This window comes from Dreissena polymorpha, chromosome 13, assembly GCF_020536995.1.
Source record: "Dreissena polymorpha isolate Duluth1 chromosome 13, UMN_Dpol_1.0, whole genome shotgun sequence".
Lineage (NCBI taxonomy): Eukaryota > Metazoa > Mollusca > Bivalvia > Myida > Dreissenidae > Dreissena > Dreissena polymorpha.
The window spans coordinates 27,449,628-27,471,067 of NC_068367.1; the positions used below are offsets into that span (position 1 = coordinate 27,449,628).

General features: G+C 33.9%; 1 protein-coding gene and 1 long non-coding RNA gene across 8 annotated transcripts; both read left to right on the top strand.

Annotated features, from left to right (window-relative positions):
- The first annotated feature begins 317 nt into the window (after window positions 1-317).
- LOC127855868 (uncharacterized) lies at window positions 318-9,161 on the top strand. 6 transcript variants are annotated; one of them, XM_052391755.1, is made up of 6 exons: window positions 318-1,253; window positions 2,731-2,906; window positions 3,569-3,749; window positions 4,361-4,594; window positions 4,982-5,108; window positions 5,636-9,161. In XM_052391755.1, the coding sequence occupies exons 2-6, from the start codon at window positions 2,854-2,856 to the stop codon at window positions 5,950-5,952; spliced, it is 912 nt and encodes a 303-aa protein (XP_052247715.1). In that variant the 5' UTR covers window positions 318-1,253; window positions 2,731-2,853; the 3' UTR covers window positions 5,953-9,161. The 6 variants fall into 6 exon arrangements, with proteins under 6 accessions (XP_052247715.1, XP_052247717.1, XP_052247719.1 ...); XM_052391757.1 differs by having other exon boundaries at window positions 318-522; XM_052391759.1 differs by lacking the exon at window positions 318-1,253 and adding an exon at window positions 1,552-2,115.
- Window positions 9,162-10,084: 923 nt separating this feature from the next.
- LOC127855869 (uncharacterized) lies at window positions 10,085-18,832 on the top strand. Of its 2 annotated transcripts, none has more exons than XR_008037782.1 (3): window positions 10,085-10,155; window positions 16,765-16,882; window positions 18,437-18,832. It is a non-coding gene; the product is annotated as an uncharacterized LOC127855869 (long non-coding RNA). The 2 variants fall into 2 exon arrangements; XR_008037781.1 differs by lacking the exon at window positions 10,085-10,155 and adding an exon at window positions 13,155-13,551.
- The last annotated feature ends 2,608 nt before the right edge of the window (window positions 18,833-21,440 follow it).

A 21,440-nucleotide genomic window follows, 5' to 3' on the forward strand; every position in this document is an offset into this window, starting at 1 on the left:
AACATACAAATAAAACTTACCGAGATAGGTAACGATAGTCCCGTTGCAATGTGTCCGCCATGTTGATTACCGTTACGCGTCATGGGAAAACGAAATTCATTTTTTCAATATTGTTTATTTTTTTATGTTTTACATAACCACCTTCATTTTTTTACATAAACAAACTTTTTACAAAGTGCGTACCTAAAAATATATTTTCAACCAGTAAAATATTTTGGAATCACGTTGGTCCAAAATATGGACCAACGTGAACAACCTGTGGAGGCAGAGCAACCTCCGCGCAGTGATTTGACGGGAACCAGCATAGCTGGATCAAAACCCTGCCATCATAAGAAACCACGTGATGATAGTCGAGCAACGTGATACGATAAAAAATAATGGCGCCTTACAATATAAAGTGTTTCTTTATTTCTGTTCCTTAAGCCTTAGCAATTGTCTGTAACTTAGTTAGTTATAAGTGTAAACCAATAACTGATAACTAGGAAAGTGGACAGAATAAAGTCGAGTGCGCCCGCTAATAAAGTAAGTTTAGAACTATGTTAAAATATGTTATGTCTCATCGAAATCCAGGCAGACGACGTAGAAATGATAGATAACCATGTGTACGCCGAAGAAGAAAGTGACGGAGAATTGTTTCCTTTGTGAAAACAAAAGAGTTTTTAGTTTGACTGGAAAAAAAGAATCAAATTATAATGAAGCAATTTCTTATTTATTAAAGCGTCCATTTAAGGATTTTGTATCTGCAAATCAAGAGGCACAAATTGAATTAGGAGTTTGTAGAGGGTGTGACGCCAAAATTAAATCTGCTCATGAAATTGTAAAAAAAACTGGACCTGGCTTTGAATGATGGCGTTCAAATATCAGACTCAACTCGATTTAAGCGTGGCACAGTCTCGCCCATAACCCCAAAATTATCTTCAACTGTGAAGCGTTGCAAACATGCTCCTACTGCTGGTAAAAAACCTGCAAGGCATTCACTTGGTGACATGGCCATACCAGGTCCTTCCAAGGAGACTTCAGAGGTTGAAGTTGTTGTAGGTCATTCTGTGCTCACAAAAGATCATGACTATACGGCCAAAGCCGTTGGGTCAGATCATGACTACACCAGGGCTTTAAACACAGATATGAAACCACATGACATTCATGCCATCCATACAATAACTGCCATGGACATAATCAAGCAGCATTTGTGTGAGACAAGTGGGAGCACTGAAATAGTGGACGAAATAGTGGATATTGTCGCCAATAACAAGGTTTGTACTAGTGCTGCAACAATACGCCAAAAACCGTATTGCAATATATTGTCAGTTCAAAAACCCGTATTGCAATATATCGCAATATATTGCTAACTTGTTCCAAAATTATAACTTGCCAATTACCCGATAATCCCATAAATTCAAATTTTAACGCAAATTCTGGTAAATATTTACTATAAAGTATAAATGTGCTCAAGAATAATAAGAAACACAAACATTCGCAAATTTTCTTAAGTATCAAATACATTTTTGCAATCGTTGCTATTTAAAGATGTGATGAAATAACGTCCTAACCGGGGCGTTTTTTCCACTGAACCCACGTAATTCAGCTGACGTGATGTTCCCGTTTTTATACAACACAAAATACACCCATACTTTCCATGCGACGTTCTACATGTCTGTATAATTTTCGCGCGCTTTTTATTGAGACAAAGGATAAAGCACTTTTTATTTGACGCTATAATTTTTTATTGTCGCGTTAGCATTCAAATTTGGAAGCGTGTTTCCGAAATTCGGATTACAAATAATGCTCAAATCAGAATCGAACGAAACATTTACAGCTGTGCGCAATTAATTCAACGATAATCTGTTCAAAAGCATCGAATGAATGCTCCCATGTAACAACGCTACTCCGTATAATACACTTTTTAGAATGCTATTTTTACGTAAAAAATAATTTTCACTGCTTTGTTTTGTTGACCTTTTTATTATTATTTCGGATGGCTTTTCTGGACGAAATGTGAATGAATTTTTGTAAAATTTTCGTACCGGTATGATGAAAATCATATCGCAATACAATATGCGGATTGCGTATTGCGATATATACCGATATACCGGTATATTGTTGCAGCCCTAGTTTGTACTAACAATTACTGATAATAATTTGCTTCTTCATTTATAATTTGTACCAATTTATCAACTTAAATCTGCATATTGGAAGTATTGATACAATTTTTTAAATCAGGATCTGTATTGAATATAAGATTTATAGTGTTAGATAGAGATGAACTTTATGGTGTGAGGCTTAAGGGACATTCCACAGCATGAAAGTCTTAATTTGTATCCACCACTCATCACATTTATTCATAGCTACTTACCCAATTATGCTGTCATCAAACATGTTAGTAACATGAAAATAAATGCAAATACTTTCAGATATATTGTATTAGGCATTATTTTATTTTGTTGGTTTCAAAGTCACCATGTGGATTTTTGTCACATTTTTAAAATCATGGTAGAATGAAAACATGGGCTTAAAATAGCAGCGGGATAATTATATTTTTTACAAATTATTTGAACTGGTGTTGATTCCTCAAAGGAAATGTAGAATAATCCCAAATAAATTGTACATATTCTTCTAAGGACCAGCTATAAAATTAAACAGATAATTTCCCTTTTCCACAATAAACGTTTTTCTGTAAACAGACAGCAACTATGTTATTTAATATACCAGTAACCTTTCGGTCTATTGTAGATATTATCCAATCGAGTTCAAGCAAGATTCTTGGAACAAATCAACAATGTCTGCGCTTGATTGTCCTCTAGAAATGCTGCATTTAACAGCATTCTTCTGAAAAAGAAAAGTGTCTCACAGTTGATGCAGAATGGGGAAAACATTATTCCAGAAATATTACAGGAAATTTCAGAAAGGTAAAGACTTAAATTTTACCATACATTAATGAGCAATCTATACAAAAAATGTGAAACTGTAAAAATTGATCCTATGGGTGCATAGAACTCTAGTCGAAGTAATTTTTTATGAATGAAAAGAACATGAAAGTACACCTGAATGTGCAAGCACACTAGCTGTTCTTCCTAAGTTATAACCCTACTTCTGTTTAGGATATTTTCATTCATCAAAGTGGATTCTTTAGGCATTACAAAAACATTAACATTTAAATAATACCTTGTTGAAGTGTATATTCTACCAATCATGACTATGCATCTTAAAAGTCTTTAAAAGGTTTTCTTCTATATTGTGAAAATTCCCTCTAATATGTTGTATACATTACTATATACATGTTTGTTTTTTGTGTGAGTTTATGATTAGAACGAAAGCTTCCACATTATCTTATTGGATCATCATTTTCACTTTTGTGTGATAAATACAGAATATAAAAAACTTTTTCATAATATTTATCTGTCAGAAGTGGATGTATTTAGAATTGCGTTCTTTTTCTTTTTTCGTTTTACACGTTTTGTTCAAATAAGAGCAAAAGAAATTGTCAGTATTCCTCTCTGTTGACAGGTCTTATTCACAATAAATCACAATAATAAATTGACATGCATCTTGCCTTGTTGTTGTTTTTTAGCCTTCCGTTCGTCCTTGACCTGTTCTGCACAATGGCAATAGCTGAGAAAAACCCATCGGCCAATAAGATTGCCATGATTGTTGCTGCCTATGCCATCCTCATGAATGCCAGGAATGAGAAGTTGTCAGCGTGGCCCAGACTCACAACAGTTGTATCCATCGAAGGGCACTTGGATAACTCGGTAAGCTCTATAGTTGGCACAAGCACATTTTCTTAAGACAGGGATTTATATTGGGGTTAAACGAGCTGTAGACAGAAAACTAATTTAAAGGAATAAAAAATGGGGGATATTTATATATGTGGCCTCATCACAGCTAAAAAATAAAGGAAAAGATGGCCCTAGTTTGGTTTTTACAACTGTAGGAATATGATCATTGAGGTTGGGAATTAAACTAAATTTGTCGTTAAAGTATTTTAACAGTGTGGTTCAAATTATGTATTTATGCAAATTCTGACCACAAAAATATTAACAGGACTTATTTTATATCTTTTCACAACAATCTGAAATTTTAATTACACAATATGCCTATGGATATACATTTGTTTTGCCATTTGGAACCTGACCCAAAAATGAGGATTTTTCCATTATTGTTATTATCTGTTATTGAAAGCATTTGATTTTGTATACTATTCAAAATCATTAATATCTGCTGCATAAATCCATTAGCATTTTTAGGTTTTAAGATGAAAATAAAATGATATAATGAACACTTTAAGTTATAAAGTGGCTTATTCTAATTAGTTTCTCTTACTGTTAATATATGGATCATTTCTACAATTGACTACTGGCAGGCACTAACACTTTTCAACCGCATGGGGCTGACAATGTGGACATCATCCAAACTGCGCCTACTGGATGAAGCTGGTGAAATGCTGGAAGACAACATCGCCAGAAGTCTAAGAAAAAACCCACTTGTCAAAATCACGGGTGACAATTTGGACATCTATGTCAGAACAGGACATCATTCACTGGACAGACACAACAAGGACCTCCACATGTTTGCCTCAAATATCATGTTCAGCAGGGTAGGTAATGTTTGAGCTAATGGTTAAAATTACACCCCTTCTTGTCTGGCTTGATTAGTGATGTTAACAATAGCATCACTAAACTGTTGATATTATGATCTGTTAACAATATACTGAGCAAATAGAAGTAATGCATTTTTGTTCACATTGATGGTATCAGAAGCTTTCCACACTATTAAACATGTGTACAGGGGAACATTGTTCATTAGTTAAAATGAATGAATGAATACAACAGGTATTCTTTCTAAAAAAATATCATGATTCTGATTCACTTAATACAAAGTGCCAAACACAGTAAATTAAATTTATACGGAAAAAAACACTCAATTAAAAGGTGTTCAAAAATGTTGTAAATCAAAAACATGTGTATGTCTATTTGTATTTCAGATTGCACAACAAGGATCGTTCAGCACTAGTTTCACCATGCCATCACTTGGAACACTTTCTCCAGAGAAGTTCTTTCCCAATGGTCACCACAGAGACACTTTGACAAACACCTACTGTGTATTGTTAGGTAAAATTCAAATTATTTGAGTGCTGGTATTGTTTGACATGTGAAGTGTTTTTTATTTATTGTTTATGGTTGAGCATTAATCTATCTATAAGCTAAACAATTTTTGTACAGGCACTATAATTTAATAAAATAGTCTTAAAACATATAGTTTTTATATTGAGTAGACTGGGCTTTTGTTAAAGGAAGTTTGGGAGTAATTTACTCCCAGTTGTGTTCATAAAAACTTTCAAAATTGCATCCCAGGAAGTCTCAAAACTTCCCAAATCCAACACTTCAAAGTGGAAAATACAGAGACTTACAGATTTCAAAAGTTAACGGAAACCCCCGATTTCATAACATGTACAATTTTCTTTTGTTAAGTTGCTTATGCATGTTTTCCTTAAATCTGTTGTTATTACTGTATAATCATTAAAGTAATACACTGAAGAGTGCTAGATAAACAAGTAATACACAATAGCAAGAATTGTTATGTATAGAAAATAGTTGTAACTACTGTATTTATTGTTTATTATGTTGTTTTACTCCAGGAAGAATACTGGCTGAGTTTAAAGACTTCTCCTGGCTTCAAAAAGTGCTCCCAGCCCACATCTATCATCCTTACCAAGCTGAGATGAGGCAAAAAACTGAAGTTTTTCAGCTACCAATCATCCTTAACAGGGTTTTTTTGGCCCGATTTTATAGCCGAAATTCGGCTATGTTCCCAATCCCAAAAAGTATACTTTTTTTCCCAAAATGTGGCAAAAAATTCCAAATTAAAAAAAAAAAACAATTTTTTTTTTTTTTTTTTTTTTTAGAAAGAAGTCTAATGCGTATTTCATCTCAATTTCAATTCAATTACATCTAACAAAGTATTATATGATTTAGTTCTTTTAATTTGAATGATTATAAAGAGTTATATCAAATTTAGTATTTCCCTAATCAGTGGACTTTTCATGTGGAAAAAAAAGCTAATGATTTTATTTTCCCAATTTCATGTAAATGCCGATAAAATTCCCAATTCCAAAGCCATGGGCTATCTTCCCAAAAAGTGGAAAAAAAACCTGCTTAAGAATGAGGCCAAGAAGTTGCAGAGCCGCAGACACTGTGTCCAACATTTTCGAGAAAATAGAGATTTCCACATCAGTAAGGAAAGTTTCTAGTAGGCATCAAACGCCAGCCAGAATAAAAGATAATGAAGTTATTGCCAATTCTTTGAGGGACTTGCGACCTTTTTCTAAAACAATAGGAAGAGTTGTCAAGGCATGCCAAATGTCCTGTGCTCACCAGTCAGAAAAATTAACTCTGTTGATCTTAAGTTCAGGATCAAGCAAGTAGTAGACAGGCTGTATTATGGACATACTATCAATTTTGACCATGAATCGTCTGAGGAGGACTGCTAGGGTGTGTTACATGGAGTGACGTAATAAGTGTGCCCTACAATTTTAAACCTCAGACCTGTATATTAGTTGATTTGAAACTAAGAGTTTTGAAATTGTTTGTTATGGACATCTTATTAACCACAATGCAAGCAAAAAATGCTTAAAAATTGAAAAAAACATCATTTTGATAACATTTATATGACATATATTCTGTATTGGGATTGCTGGTTGTTGTGCTCAAGTTATAACAGTACTTTATGCAACCTTCAGTGTGCATTCCATTTGAATCAAGATATTCTAAATATAGACATTAAACAAAGTGTTTCTTTATAAACGCCAGTTGTCAGAAGAAATACTTTTTACGTTCAAATGTGCGTAGTATTTTGTTGATTGGGACTACATGTATAATTCAAACTGAACTACATTAACCCTTTGCATGCTGGGAAATTTGTCGTCTGCTAAAATGTTGTCTGCTAAATTTCTAAAATTAGCATTTTCTTCGATTTTTTTCAAAGAATACTATCTGAATAGCAAACAGTTTGGATCCTGATGAGACGCCACGTTTTGTGGCGTCTCATCTGGATCCAAACTGTTTGCACAGGCCTTCAAAATTCGGTTCCCGCACTGAAAGAGTTAATGTTTGCCTAGCAAGAACAAATATGCATAACAAAATACCATACAAATAACATGTAATTTAATATCATGGTACATTCACATCACCTGTGTTTTTAATCAACTACTCATTTCAAGAACACATGTTTATGTAGAACACAAATATGTTCTGTCTGTACACTGAAGATTTACAGTTTATGTACATTTACCAACAGGCTAGTCATGTGATTTTTTTTAATTCAGTATTATTTGTTTTAGGTCAGCTCTGGATTATTTTCCAGTGCAAAACAAGACATAAACTATGTTGTCTACTGAATGTTATAACATGTGTAACTGGCATTTTGTAAATTGTTCAGGAGTACATATTTTCCAAAATACATAAAGAGCACATATTTAAATTTTTTGCATTCAAAATATCTCGGCGTTAAAATTATGGTAAATGCTTCTTTCTTAATTATTAATTGTTTGCCAAAATACATCTCAATTTCGATGTTTTGTTTTTAAAATTAATTTATAATACTTATCAGAAATTGGAGTACGGAAAAATGTTATTATTTTAATTAAACAGTTTTTTGCTTCCTGTTTTGAAAATTGATTCATAAATTTCATTAGTGTCGCCAGATTTCGACTTGTGAAGTTTTTTCAGAATTATATTCGTACGGTCAGGGCTTTCTTGGACTGTCACGGGTTGTTGAGACCCAATATGTTTGGCAGCTCCTTCATCAGACTGGTTGGTAATGTCCCACTTAATGCCATAAATGGGACATCATTAAACACTGCAGGAAGAGTCTTCAGCTTTTGAAAGGCTGTCCTGAATTCCTTTCCCCTAATAATGAAAGAAGATTTAAACAACAAAAGTCGTAATATTATTATAACTATACTAGAGTTCTCTTTTACATTTTTAGAACCATTAATATCAGTAGGGTGCTTTGAAGATTATAAAGAGAAAATATGATGAACATAATTTTATATACATGTATTAAGTGAAGATAAGGCAAAGACTAAAACAAACCTAAATGCATCAGTGAAGTTTCCATTTTTAATGGCAATCTAGAAATTTTAGTAGTCTACTTCTTCTGTGATCATTAACTTGTACAAGCACTCACAGCTCAAGCACAAAACATTTTACATGAAGTTGACTGAATTCATATAAAATGGTGTACATATATAATTAAACATGTATACCTACATCACAACGGTTAATATTTAGCTATTGAAATTGTCTTTGTGCATAAATAATGAAAGGGGAAAAAATACCAATAAAAATCATTCTTGGAAGAAATTATCAATACATTAATGATCAAAATATACAAATGCCCTGCAAAAAAATTTTATCCTCAAAATAACACATGTGTAAATTATGGCCTTTGCTGGGAGTTGAACCCAGATTTCTTCCCACAGAGCAGGGGAAGTGTTCTTACATTGAACTACAAAGGCTAATAAATTGTATATGAAATTAAGAGGATATATGTCTTGACTCTTCTATGGGGCCCATATTCCCTACTCACTTACTGCTGTTTTTGATTGTGTATGTGAATACATGTGAAATCCTGTATAAACAGTATTTTTGTGTGAGTTCTTGTTTACGCCACATTAGATTTAGTTTATAGAGTAAACGTATGTTAAAATCAATGCATTAATTTATGTACTGATAAGTATGAGTACTCCTCTTAAATATAATTACAGTTAATATGTTTTTCCTGATGTAAATTATTTATTGATACATGTACTCAGTGTGCGAAATTCGCACTAGCTTGAAGGGTTTTGGCTAGTGAAAATCCTTTCGAGGTAGTGGGAATTTAAAAATGTATATAGTCGGGCCAGTAAGAAATTTAACTTTTCTATACAATACAAATGTGTAAAAGAATTTGGGATATTACTTTAAAATTTGAATTTCGCACACTGCTTGTACTACTTATGTTATTATTATTTTAAACGTTTTTTAACCTTGCTTAATCATAATTTCAAGTGCTTGTTAAAATAATGTATATATGTCTATTAATGTTATTATCATATTGCATGTATTAACATCTGTCCACATGGGCAATTGGCCTTCTAAAAATGCTGTTAATAAAATCTTGAATCTTACTTAGTTACTAACCATTCTTTTACAATGTGACATTCATCTATCACTACCCCGTTTACATGATCAATGAATTGTCTTTTGCTCAGCAAGACTTTTCCACTGACTGTTAAGAAGTGCTTCAGGATGAGCAAACACAACTGCGAATTCCCCTTCTGCAATATTCTGGATCATATCTTTCTCCATAAGCTATAAATAAATATACCAATAGTTGCTAACTTACAGATTATATGATGTGAATAATAACTCTTCTTTCACTCTTGGTCAAGTCCGAGTGGAAGTAATATGGTACTACGTTTACTGGTATAATTATCGATTATTATATATATATTATATTTCTTGAATAATAATAATATGGTATATATACGGACTATAAATACAATTACAATGGCTTTATATCAGTACAGCAAAGCATATACATGTTATATAAATATCTATCATTTATTCTAAAATATCATTTATTCAAGCAGAATTAAAAATAATTTGAAATACGTCATACAATGAATTAAGGCTAGTCAGTGTTACATGTACTTATTAACAATTATTGCTGGATCTACTAAAAAGTGTTAAAATTCCACCACTTAAAATTAATGTAATATGAATGTTATGATCATTTAAAAAAAAAACACTTATCATACCGGTAAAAACAACGCTGGTCCATTATATCAACTAATGATATCTTGATTTAACTTATAACTGTTGATACCGTGTGTGATTTTGAAAGTACTATGAATGGGTCAGATTTATTTGTACCAAAAGATTAGTGGGTTTTTTCAAGAGGTTACTTTTCCGGGATACATACATTCCACACATAAAGAGATGTTTAAATGCCACAAACAAAAAGGTACATATATATTTTGTTTTGTTGAAAATATTGGTATAAAATAGTCACAAAAAGGTATGCAAAGTCTCCTGGTAAGAGGTCTTCATAATATTTCTAATAGTAATAATGATAATGCAATGCAATTACCTCTACTTCTCCATCACATTCATGGTAAGAAAGCCTACAGGCCTTTACATCATACTTTTTCAGAGTTTCAATCTGCTCATTTTGAATGATTGTTAATGGAGAGATGACTAATATCGTCGCTTGCGCCAAGTTGCGGTTCATCTTTTTTCACAATTGACAACAACTTTGGAATTATCTGATACACCAAACTCTTTTCATAACCTACAGGAAGGTTAGCAATTATGTCTCTCCCTGCTAAAAAATGTTCCAAACATTCAATCTGTTTCGCTTAAGGCTGAAAAGATGGACAAAATTCAATAAAAGCTCTCGTTATTTCAGAAGTGAACGCCATGTTTACCAAATCGAAAAAATGTCCCGTCGTTATTTTTACTTTTTTAATTTAGGTAATTTATTTTTTTATTATGAACCTAAACTAATTCAATATGTTGAAAATCTAAAAGAGAACGATACTACTTTTCATAATATAACACTTATAGAAAAATAATGACGTCCTACCGAATCTGGTAGGATTTTCTTGTGATGGCAGAGGTTGTATGTGAGAGCAAGGAACGACAACTCTGCATGGAGATTGGAGGCAGAGGTCTCTTCTAGTATAAGGGAGACCACTGCGTAGGAGATTGAATGCGAAGGAGATAGTATGAATACACATTTCGGAAGCGGTATTGCGGTCTACCTACGCGGGCCTACGCGAATCAAAATTACATAGTAAAAACAAACATGGCCGGTTTTGCGAGTTGTTTACATTTTGCAAAGATGAAAATGGGGATTTTCTATGCTCTGAAGCCAGAGCAAGTACAAACTCTACAGGAATTATGGACGCCATCGTTGTTATTGTTTTTGTTGTTGTAACATTCTTAGAATGGTATCACGTGGGCGGACTTCATTCAATCCGTATTTCTCTCGAGTCCGATTATGATAATCTGCGAGGGGTCCGAATGGGAGATTGCATCCCACGGTCAATACGAACGTTGATTGTTATTGTTTACATTTCGATATTTCCGCGCATGCGCATTGACTGGAGGGCAAAAACACTGGTTACAGTAACGTAAAGCATGTATAAAGGGCTTTTGCTTCGTCAATATTTTGATAACAAATGCGAAATAAAAATGAATATCTTTAAAAAAAATAGTGCTAATATATTATATTTAGTACCAATAAATGTATATTCACATATATATATCGATCCCTCTTCATAAAAACAATGTAGTTATAAGCATCAGAGTAAACGTGGTGGGAATACTAAATACTGACAATCCCACAAAACAAAACAATGAAATTGCCTTATTGTTTCTGATAGTAAGACTTTAATAAATGATATTGCAAAAATAATAAAACACTTATTAATTTGATAATAATTATTAGTGGTATGGATAGGTTTTTTTTCATCAGCTTGTAAGAGGTGCATTTAATCAATTATCAAACAAAGCCAAAAACGGAATACATAAAAAATTTAAATGTTATGGTAATATACTTTTCCAATCAATAAATTTTCGTTTCGTTAACATTGAATGCCAATGTTAATAAATTTTATCATACAAACGCGGAAAAAAAAACTGCATATTATGCAAATTGAATTGTCTTTGCATGTATATTGAAATCTCTTTACTAGTGACACGGAGCGTATATTGTCATCTAGAGTCCGTGCTAGTGATAATTAGTGATAATTTAAAGTCTAGCATTCTATTATAAACACATTATAAATTTCATTTCTTTAACGCAAGTATTTTTCGGCGTAAGCTGAATAAGCCAGCTTTTCACCCTGACTTGACCTTTGTTAGTGTCCAATAATACTCAAATAAAATTTCCCGCGGCTTGGTACAAATGAATACACTTCATTTATTCCATTGGCTGATTTGAGTATAACACCAGAACATTGGAAAAATATCCGCGTCTTTGTAACACTGTTTTACTGCATGAAACAATTTTATCTCTAATGAAAAGGCCCAATAGATAGAACAGTTTTACAATCAATTTCCGACATAAATACAGTTTGTGCGTTCACCTTTTATTTTCAGATAATTACCAGCGCAAAAGCGTTAAACTAAAGGCTATGTTGTCATATTTAGTACTTACTTGCATTGCATTTCAACCCGCGATGTTTCGGGTCAATACGCGGTCATTTTGTGAAAGTCAGAGTTTATATACAGTTCATCACCGGAGTTCGCAAAAGGGGTTGCGATCATTGTGTCTTACTGACAATAACGTAGTGACTGTAATGCATTGCATTCCAATCCGCAAGGTATCAAGGTCAGTTTGCGGTCAGTTGCAGAAATCTTTATATAAACGCCGTCTCGTAAACTTTGTGCACTTGAAGTCTGTTTTGATCAGAAAGATACTAAATAAAGATATTCGGCGATATCATTGTGGTATGTCAATCATCGATTTTTAATATGGTTTCAAAATTTGCATGATAAGGACCGATTTTGATAAAATTAATTAGAAATATTTATCCATTTAGACCAGTTTATTAAGCATGACCACAATAATTCGCTATACTATAATTATGCAATTAAATAAGATTCGAGTATTGCCGGCTGACCTATATGCACTCGTTTATTTTCATGTTTCTTGTGTTTTTCTATTCTGTAAATATAGATATCTGAGTAATAATATCACATAAAGCAAAATAAGCCACGAAATCTGGCGCAACACCCCGTAATTGATTTGCTTATGATGTAGCTAACAACTGCGCAGAAAAAAGGCATCCGCTACTTTTTATCTCATAGAGATAACTTTTGATCGTTCATAAACATCGACCACAATCAACGCCGTATATCTTTTTTTAAAGATATTTCTTGTTTACCATATTGTGATAGCTTCTTTTCACGATGGTATTGTGTACACTGAAGTAACGTAAAATCTGTACACGTACTAGCGAAGTTTACATTTGCCGGATCCCTTAATTACGTAGGGTAATACTGCACAATATGTTAAAATTATATTTATTGAACACTGTATTATAATGATTCAATTAACTGGCTAATATAATGCACTAGTTCCTGTTAATCCATTTCTGACAGATTTCGTCATTTTGTAATGTTGAAATATTTTATTGAAGCCACTTTTCTTTTTTGCTTTAAAATTTGGCTTTACTGATTTCTCAAAATGCCAAGAGATGTCATGGAGGTATCGTGAATTGTGTTTAATGAACAGACAATCGTCTGCTACATGTGGTTTATGGCATGGACCCAATGTGCCTTGGTTTATGACACCCTGTTGTCTTTGTCTGGACGGTCTCCGATCATAACGAGATAATCGATTTGTGATGAACAAAGGTGCAATTTAACACCTATGCTGCAACACAGAGTGTCAAAACTGGTGTAACAATTAAATAAATCAATTACATTAATCGATAAAATTTATTTAATGTGTAACAAGGTTAGTTTTTTTAGACATATAGAGGTTACTACATGCATACAGGTATGTTGCTAAGATAAAATCTATCTATTTGTTGTTTGTCTTCATCCTCAATTGTTTTCGTTCATTAAATCTATTTTATTCTGAAAGAATTACAATTTCTGAGACGTGTTTTAACTTCAAATGGTCGCAAAGAAGTGCAAGTAGAGAAATTTTGTGGTAACCATATACCGTATGTGCTCTTAAATGGTTTTCCACTCCCGAGTTCGTTTGAAGTAAAAACAAATAATAACAATATTATTCAAAAATAAAGTTCCTTGCATGCTTATGTCTTTTCAGACATCATAATTAAAATTATATTTGATATTATGCATGATTATCAACAAAAACGTTGATTTTGTCAAGGCAGTACTATGAGATAGATATTGAGATAGAGCTTCTGTATATGCGCTTTTTGCCCTCCAGTAGAAACTCGGGTCATTTAGCAGGTGCGCGTGACGTCACTCGTCAACGTTCGTATAATCGTGTGCCGTGGTTGAAAGTCGCCTGATGTACCATTTGTCGGAATGGGCAAAAAAAAACACGCGTATTCGCACTAATTGAGGAAAAAGTACTTTTACAGCTAGTATGCGCGCAGGTGTTTCAATTATAAAATAAAATAAAATATCGAGGCATCTAGATTAAATCACAGGTGGTAAGCGTATGGTTATGATATGAATTGGTAAAAACATCAAACACAACTCGCGTCACCTACTCGTCATCGATCAGACCCGATTCAATTATAAAATCTTCCGGAGTAAAGACACACCTTCGCGTAGGACCAATGAAATCAATCGTGTGTTTAAAATGTCGGCTAGTTGAAATGTATGTAAACAAAGATTTCAAACGGCACTGGACAGTTAGTTTTGATGCATAATGTAACGGCAAGAACGGTAAGAATGTGTTTTCATACGTGTAATTTAATTATGGTACCGGTGTCCGTGAACTTTGCACGGAAAATGCCCTTTACCTCGTGAAGATTTCAGTCTTGGATCGGGTGAGCTCGATGACGAGTAGTCACGCAAGTTGTGTATCGTGTTATTACTTAAAATTTGACATAGCATTTGTAAACATATTGCAAGATATGTACATTTCCAAAAAGGAAATTCATTTCTGCGTTGAATATGAAATAGCACATGGAAATCGCTGAACAAGGATGAAGTTATAGCTGTTGAAAGCGATGCACAATGTTTTCGGATCATTTTTAGTTGAATACCTTGATATATATACATGTATATATTTGATAGTGAATTATTTTTTTCAGAAAACTTGATCTTTCGCTATAATTTGATTATTTTTAATTCAAATTGATGTTTTTTACTAATCAATATCATAGCCACACGCTAACCACCTGTGTAATAGACCTCATTTAAACAAAACAAGTCTATCAAAGCGGAAAATGCCGTCCCTTATAAACCTGTACGCTGGCTAATATGCGATGAGACTTTACGCAAAACATTAAGCCCTATTTTCCCAGAACGCGGCTCAATTTGTGTTACCATCTTATATTGAGACGAATCGCATATAATATGCAAGACGGTCAATACAAAACAGCATTTTAACAAAACATTAACTTGTAAGTAATAATCAGTACATGTTGCACATTTTATTTTATGTTGTGCTTTATGTTTGTTTATTAAATAAGCGTTTTCGACATATTTTATCCGATAATGACAATATTTATTCAATACTTATCAAACCCTGTTGTTTTTTGACAGACGTGTAAAATAAATGTGAATGGGTCAATACTAGCTATTATTAAACAATCACTTGTGTTTGTTTAACTTTCCAACCCAAGTCACACTAACGCACTTAAAATAAAAGTACCAACAATAACTGACTCCTAATTATGTCATTAAATTCGACATGGAATTCTAATGGAATGGAAGTAGCCTACGACACGCTTTACATCGACGGCACCCCGATGCGTGCGTAAGAACAGGCGGTGTTAAATTATTAACCCTGTCGTGTAACATTAATGGACTTTCTGATTGTTTAAGCAGTCATCACAGTCTGTGTTGTTGTTTTTTAAGCTCGTATGATGTATTTTTTGTACGAATCATGGACAAGCAGTTCTAGAAATATCAATCTAAGTGGTTATTTGACTTAAAACTGTTTCAGAAAATTTCAGAATTAAAAAGCTCGTAGAAATAGTGGTGAATTTGTTGTTTAAGAATTGATAAATGGAATTCAAATTGTAAAAAAATCATCACGATACAATAATTCAGTTTAAACTTGATCACACATGTTTTAATATCTTAAAAGATTTTTTAATCTGTGCAACGCATATATGACCCAATGAGTCTCCAGTATATAACACATTGAATGTAGATCTATTTAAAATGTTAGGGGGACAAATATTATTTTTCTGAATTTTGTAAAATAAAGTGTTACTGTGTTGTTTTTTTTAGAAGTTTCCGGTCAGATATCCTCCTAGGGGCCTTTTCACAGATTTTGGCATGTATGGAAGTTTGTCATTAAATGCTTAATATTGATAAATGTAACCATTGGATCTAAAAAGCTCCAATAAATAAAATCAAGAATAAAATTTATAAAGCAAAAAAGTAACCCTCAACAGGGATCGAACCACTGACCCCTGGAATCCTGGAGTAAAAAGTCTACCACTTGGACCACTCGGCGATCCGTGTTCATACCATAATAGGTGTATTTTATAATTTATATACACAATCCTCGTAGCTTCACAAAATACAACGACAACAACAGAACTCTCCAAATTATTCAATCGTTTTGCGTTGCAACGCTTTAAACTTTTGCAGGTTTTTTAAATCGTCAAAAGGTGCATATAATTGCTATTTTATAGCATCGTAAATGTTCACTATTACTGTTTCCTCACAAATATCATAACTAAAACAAAAATTTGCGAATCTGAAAAAAAAATATTTCAATTTACCAAAACGTGAAAAGGCCCCTTTAACTGACCGTTTTGATTCAAGGGAATAGGGCGAATGTCCGTAGAACTAGTTTCATGACATATCCCTACATAACTTAAGCGCCGAAATTCGACGGTGGGAAAAAAACGTTAATCTTAACTGCAGTACTAATATCATTTTCATACACGGTACTTATTACCGGGCCTTGAATTCAATGCAAGAGATACCTTCATGTATTCCTCGAGTCTTCATAACTGCAGTCACATGAACAGTTATGTGCAGGTTAACTAATGACAGTGCTTGAATACAATGCATGAGATGGATCTGCATGCCCTCCTGTTTTTAGAATCCATTGCGACGCTTCAAATATTCCGCAGCTGCGTGCGTTGTGAGGATTTACCTGATCAGTGATGGAAATCGGAGACAGGCACCCGAGCAACATCCTCATGAAGAAAACTGGCGAAGTAAGACACTTATTCAGATATAAAGAGTATATGTTAAGACGCAAAAATGTAACTACATTTTTGCTTCTAATGTTTATGTACAAATAATGTTAGTATTGTACAATATATTTAAATCGTCCTACTGAGTATTCCGTTAAAATCCAAAGTTGATATTAAATTAACATAATACATTATGGTGCATTATTAATACAGATATTTGACGTCACCTATTCATTTTCATGTATTGACTGTTTTGTGTATAAACATGTGTCGAAATCTGCATGGACATTTTGCTACATTAAGTAAGAAGTTCATATACTGATACAACTTGAGCCTTATTGATAGTGAATGTTGTTTAGTTACTTTTACTGCTACTATTGATAGAATAAACGAAAATACTACATGACTATGTATGACAGAGTTCAAATAAATCGACATTACCGGTATTCATGACGTATCTACACTCGACAGCCAACAAGAGTTATTTTTCAAAGAATACAAAGCTCAGACTAAATGGTATGCGGCTTGACATCCACTTCGTCACAACCGCTGTTTATGTACATCGCATTAACGGAACAAAGTTTTTAATGATATCCACGTTTATTCTCGTTTGCCTGACGGACAGTGTCATATAAATGGCGAATATTAATGGAGACAAGGTTGAATATATTTAGAGTATAATACTAAACACGTATCAACCAGCGGACTATGTGGCCCATCACTGTAAAATAAATAATTATAAACCACTGAATGAAACTGTACATTTACCTGAAAGATAATTCTCTTAATATTTAATTATTTAGACAAACGCGGGACTTAATGCATATGCGTAATATATCGTCCAAGATGAACCGTTGCAGTCTGCATCGGCTTATCGTGGAGGACACTGTCCACCTAAAATGGATTTTCGCAAAAAGAACACAAAACACCATAAATGCGGATTTTCTCGTGCCTTATTAGCCTGTGCGGACTGCGCAGACTGATCTGGGAAGACAATAGACTTGTGAAACCCATTTTCATTAAGTGAAGCATTTCTTTTTTTAGCTACACGTTCCGGTGCTTTGCTTATTAGAAGTCAGACAATAATTTGAGTCTGCATGGTTGCAACGCTGTCTAAAGATGTTTCACATTGATTTTGACCACTTCAAGGGACATAAATTAAAAGTCCAAGGTCACTATTTGTGATCACGACAGACTTCATGAACGCGGTCAGATAAGTGCAACGATGACGAAATAGCGAAAAGAAGTAATGTTTTTATTCTCGTCCAAAATCAAATTCTAATACTCCACTATTGCCTGGGCCGCGTTTTGAGAAAACGACGCAGAATCTTGTGCTGGAGCGTCGTTTAAGATAAGTCCGAATAGTTTGCATGTGCTTATCAAGGACCATACTTTCAGCCTTCACTGGATTTTCATACAGAATTTACTTCCTTTAAGTGAAAAATTCCATAACCGCGGAAAGTAAAATTAGCCTTTGCGGACTGCACACTGCTGATTTGGGACTACACTTTGCGCACATGCATTAACCCCGTTTTCCCCACAGCGCGACTAATACAATTAGTGTGTTTTTTTCAGGATCTTCTGCACGTGCTTCCAAATCTTCATGTAAATCAGGCAGCATGGTACCCTGTTCCTGACACTACTCAACCTCATGATGCCCTTTAACCTTCCGGAACTGAACTGTCAAGCTGATATCGAGTACTGCAAGGAGATGCGTGGACTAAAAACTCCGGGCCTCGCCTCGGCCAAGAAGTTCTTCAAGAAACCCATTGGTTCATACAAGAAGCAGTAGATGACAAACATTGGCTGGTTCTTCCATTGCTTTAACAAGGCACTTTTTAATATGCGTTCTGGAAGTTAGATGGCAACTTAAACTGTTTGACATTCTTTTTTTTAAGATGATTTTCTTACTGCACTTTTTCGGGGTTTTTGTGATTTTTTTTATTAAACATGCAATAAAAGTGAATTATTCTTTGATCTAGAACGTTGTATCCATCCATTCAACAAGGCAACTCACATGCGATCGGGAAAATTAAAGAAACGTAGTGTTGGACCTACATGTTATATAGTGTTTATGCTCCCCTAATATTTTTTTTTTGGGGGGGGGGGAGCATATAGTCGCCGCTTCGTCTGTCCGTGCGTGTGTCCGTCCGTCCGTGCACAATTTTTGTCCAGGCTATTTCTCAGCAATTAATGACCGGAATTCAATTAAACTTTATGGGAAGCTTCACTATCAAGATGAGATATGCATATAATCAGCCGGTTCTGGGCGGATGATTGTTCACAGAGTTATGGCCCTTTGAAATTTTCCATTTACTGTACATATAGTGCAATTCTTGTCCGGGCTATTTCACAGCAACTAATGACCGGAATTCAATGAAACTTTATGGGAAGCTTCACTACCAAGAGGACATGTGCATATTATCAGCGGGTTCTAGTCAGATGATTTTTCACAGAGTTATGGCCCTTTGAAATTTTCTATAAACTGTACATATAGTGCAATTCTTGTCAGGACTATTTCTCCCCAACTACTGACTGGAATTCAATGAAGCTTTATGGGAAGCTTAACTACCTTGAGGAGATGCGCATGTTATTTGTGGGTTCTGGTTAGATGATTTATTTAGAGAGTTATGGCCCTTTGAAGTTTTTTTAGTTGCTTAACCATCCATCGTATTATTTTGTCCACAGTTATGCCCCTCGTTTCCTTTTATCTGAATATATAGTGCAATATTGTGACAAAAAAAACTTTGGGGAGCATCACCAGTCTCCGACGGTTTCTTGTTTACCAAGTAATTGTTTGATCATGTGCATGACTATAGTTGTACGTGCAATTCAAAAAGGATTAATCTCAAAACTATATAACGATTTTGTAACGCGTGTGTAAGATCGTGGCTGAAAGGATCATGTATGGAGCTCGTAATTTTGCATCAGTTATATGAACAGACAAATGGAACCGAACTCATTAATTTATTACTATGCTTTATTGGATGCATGGTTGTGAACAAATAACACAAGTTTATATTTTGTACAATGCACTACAATGCAAATATGTGTGTACAATACACAAGGGTGTTACGACACTCATTATGCTAAGCTTTATTTGATAAGATGAACAGGGCATTGTGTGACGGCGTTGAAGTTGTGTGCAATCAAAACTCTTGAATACATAGTTGTTTCGACACGAGTGCATAGGTGCTTCGAGAAATGCGTATTCTATAGGCCTACTTGGGAAACAGTGTTACCTCTCCCCGTGTATAACTAACCGTTCTGTAGGGGTGCTCTCTAGACAGACTACGTTTTTATTTTTATTTCGCCACGTTTTATAAACTTATTTAAGCATTGAGTTTTAATTTCTTAATCAGTTTAAAAGTGTTATTTTAAGGCGTCCTACTATTTGTTGCGGTTCGTCCGTGGTACTTTAATCAGACTTAATTATAAATGTACATCATTGCATAAACGAGCTGGTCTAAATAATGGACACTTAGGTAGAAACAAGAACTTGGTTGCTAGAGATTTTTTAAGGTTTTGTCAACACAGACCATTCTTATTATTTACACAACGTATTTAGAATATAACAGAACACAAACAAATTGTCAGGAATAAGGATAAATATAAAGTTGGAAATAATGGAAAATAGTTCAAAACGCGCAACTCTTTCAACATTGTGCTTACACGGTTAAAAATAAATTCTAACAAAAATAAACCTTCCCAATCTTTTGCCCAATTTGATAATGTTGAAATATCAGCAAAGCAACGCACAACTTTTCCAACGTTGTGTTCAAATGATAATTCATACTTAAATAAAAAAGGCGAAACTGTTTGAACGTTGTGTAAAAACTGGTCAATGACAATACAAACTAAACAAGACTGCTCAGTTCAAACGTTGTTTTTTAATAACAAAATCACAAAGCACGACAAACTGACCAAACGTTTTGGTTAAATCTATAAATTAAAATACAGACCGTACAACGATTGGTTGTGTTCAAAAATGCTTATTTAAAACAAAAAGATCACTTCTTCAATATACAAGTTTGTTCTTAAATTGCTAAACTAAAATATACACATAACAACACGAAACTGTTGGGGAGCAAGGTAAACTGTTTTTCTGACAAATATAAGTGTTGATATTAATTTTACACGTGGTGATTTATTTATATCAATCGCTAATTGAATGGACCCATCCTGATCGGTATTTGACATTTTCAAACAGGACATGGTCAACATATTGAACATATATAAATCTACAGATATGAATCCCACATTATCGTGCGTTTTAATGTTCTAAAACGCAAAACCAGATAAGGCTAACATTTATAATCGTGTGCTTGGCACCTTTAAGAGAGCAGTTCATGAACCAGCTATGTACGTTACACAGTCCCGGATTACACATTAGGCAGTGAAGCCAACTGCCTATGAGACCCGCGAATTTTAGTTGCCACTTGAGACCTAAATAAACAGACTACTAATAATTATAATTCCGTACGTACCTTACGGTATTATAATGACATTTTATGCTTATAAAAGTACATTGTCATATTATATGTCTTGCCAGCATGGGCCAGGTAGGCTTATTCAAACG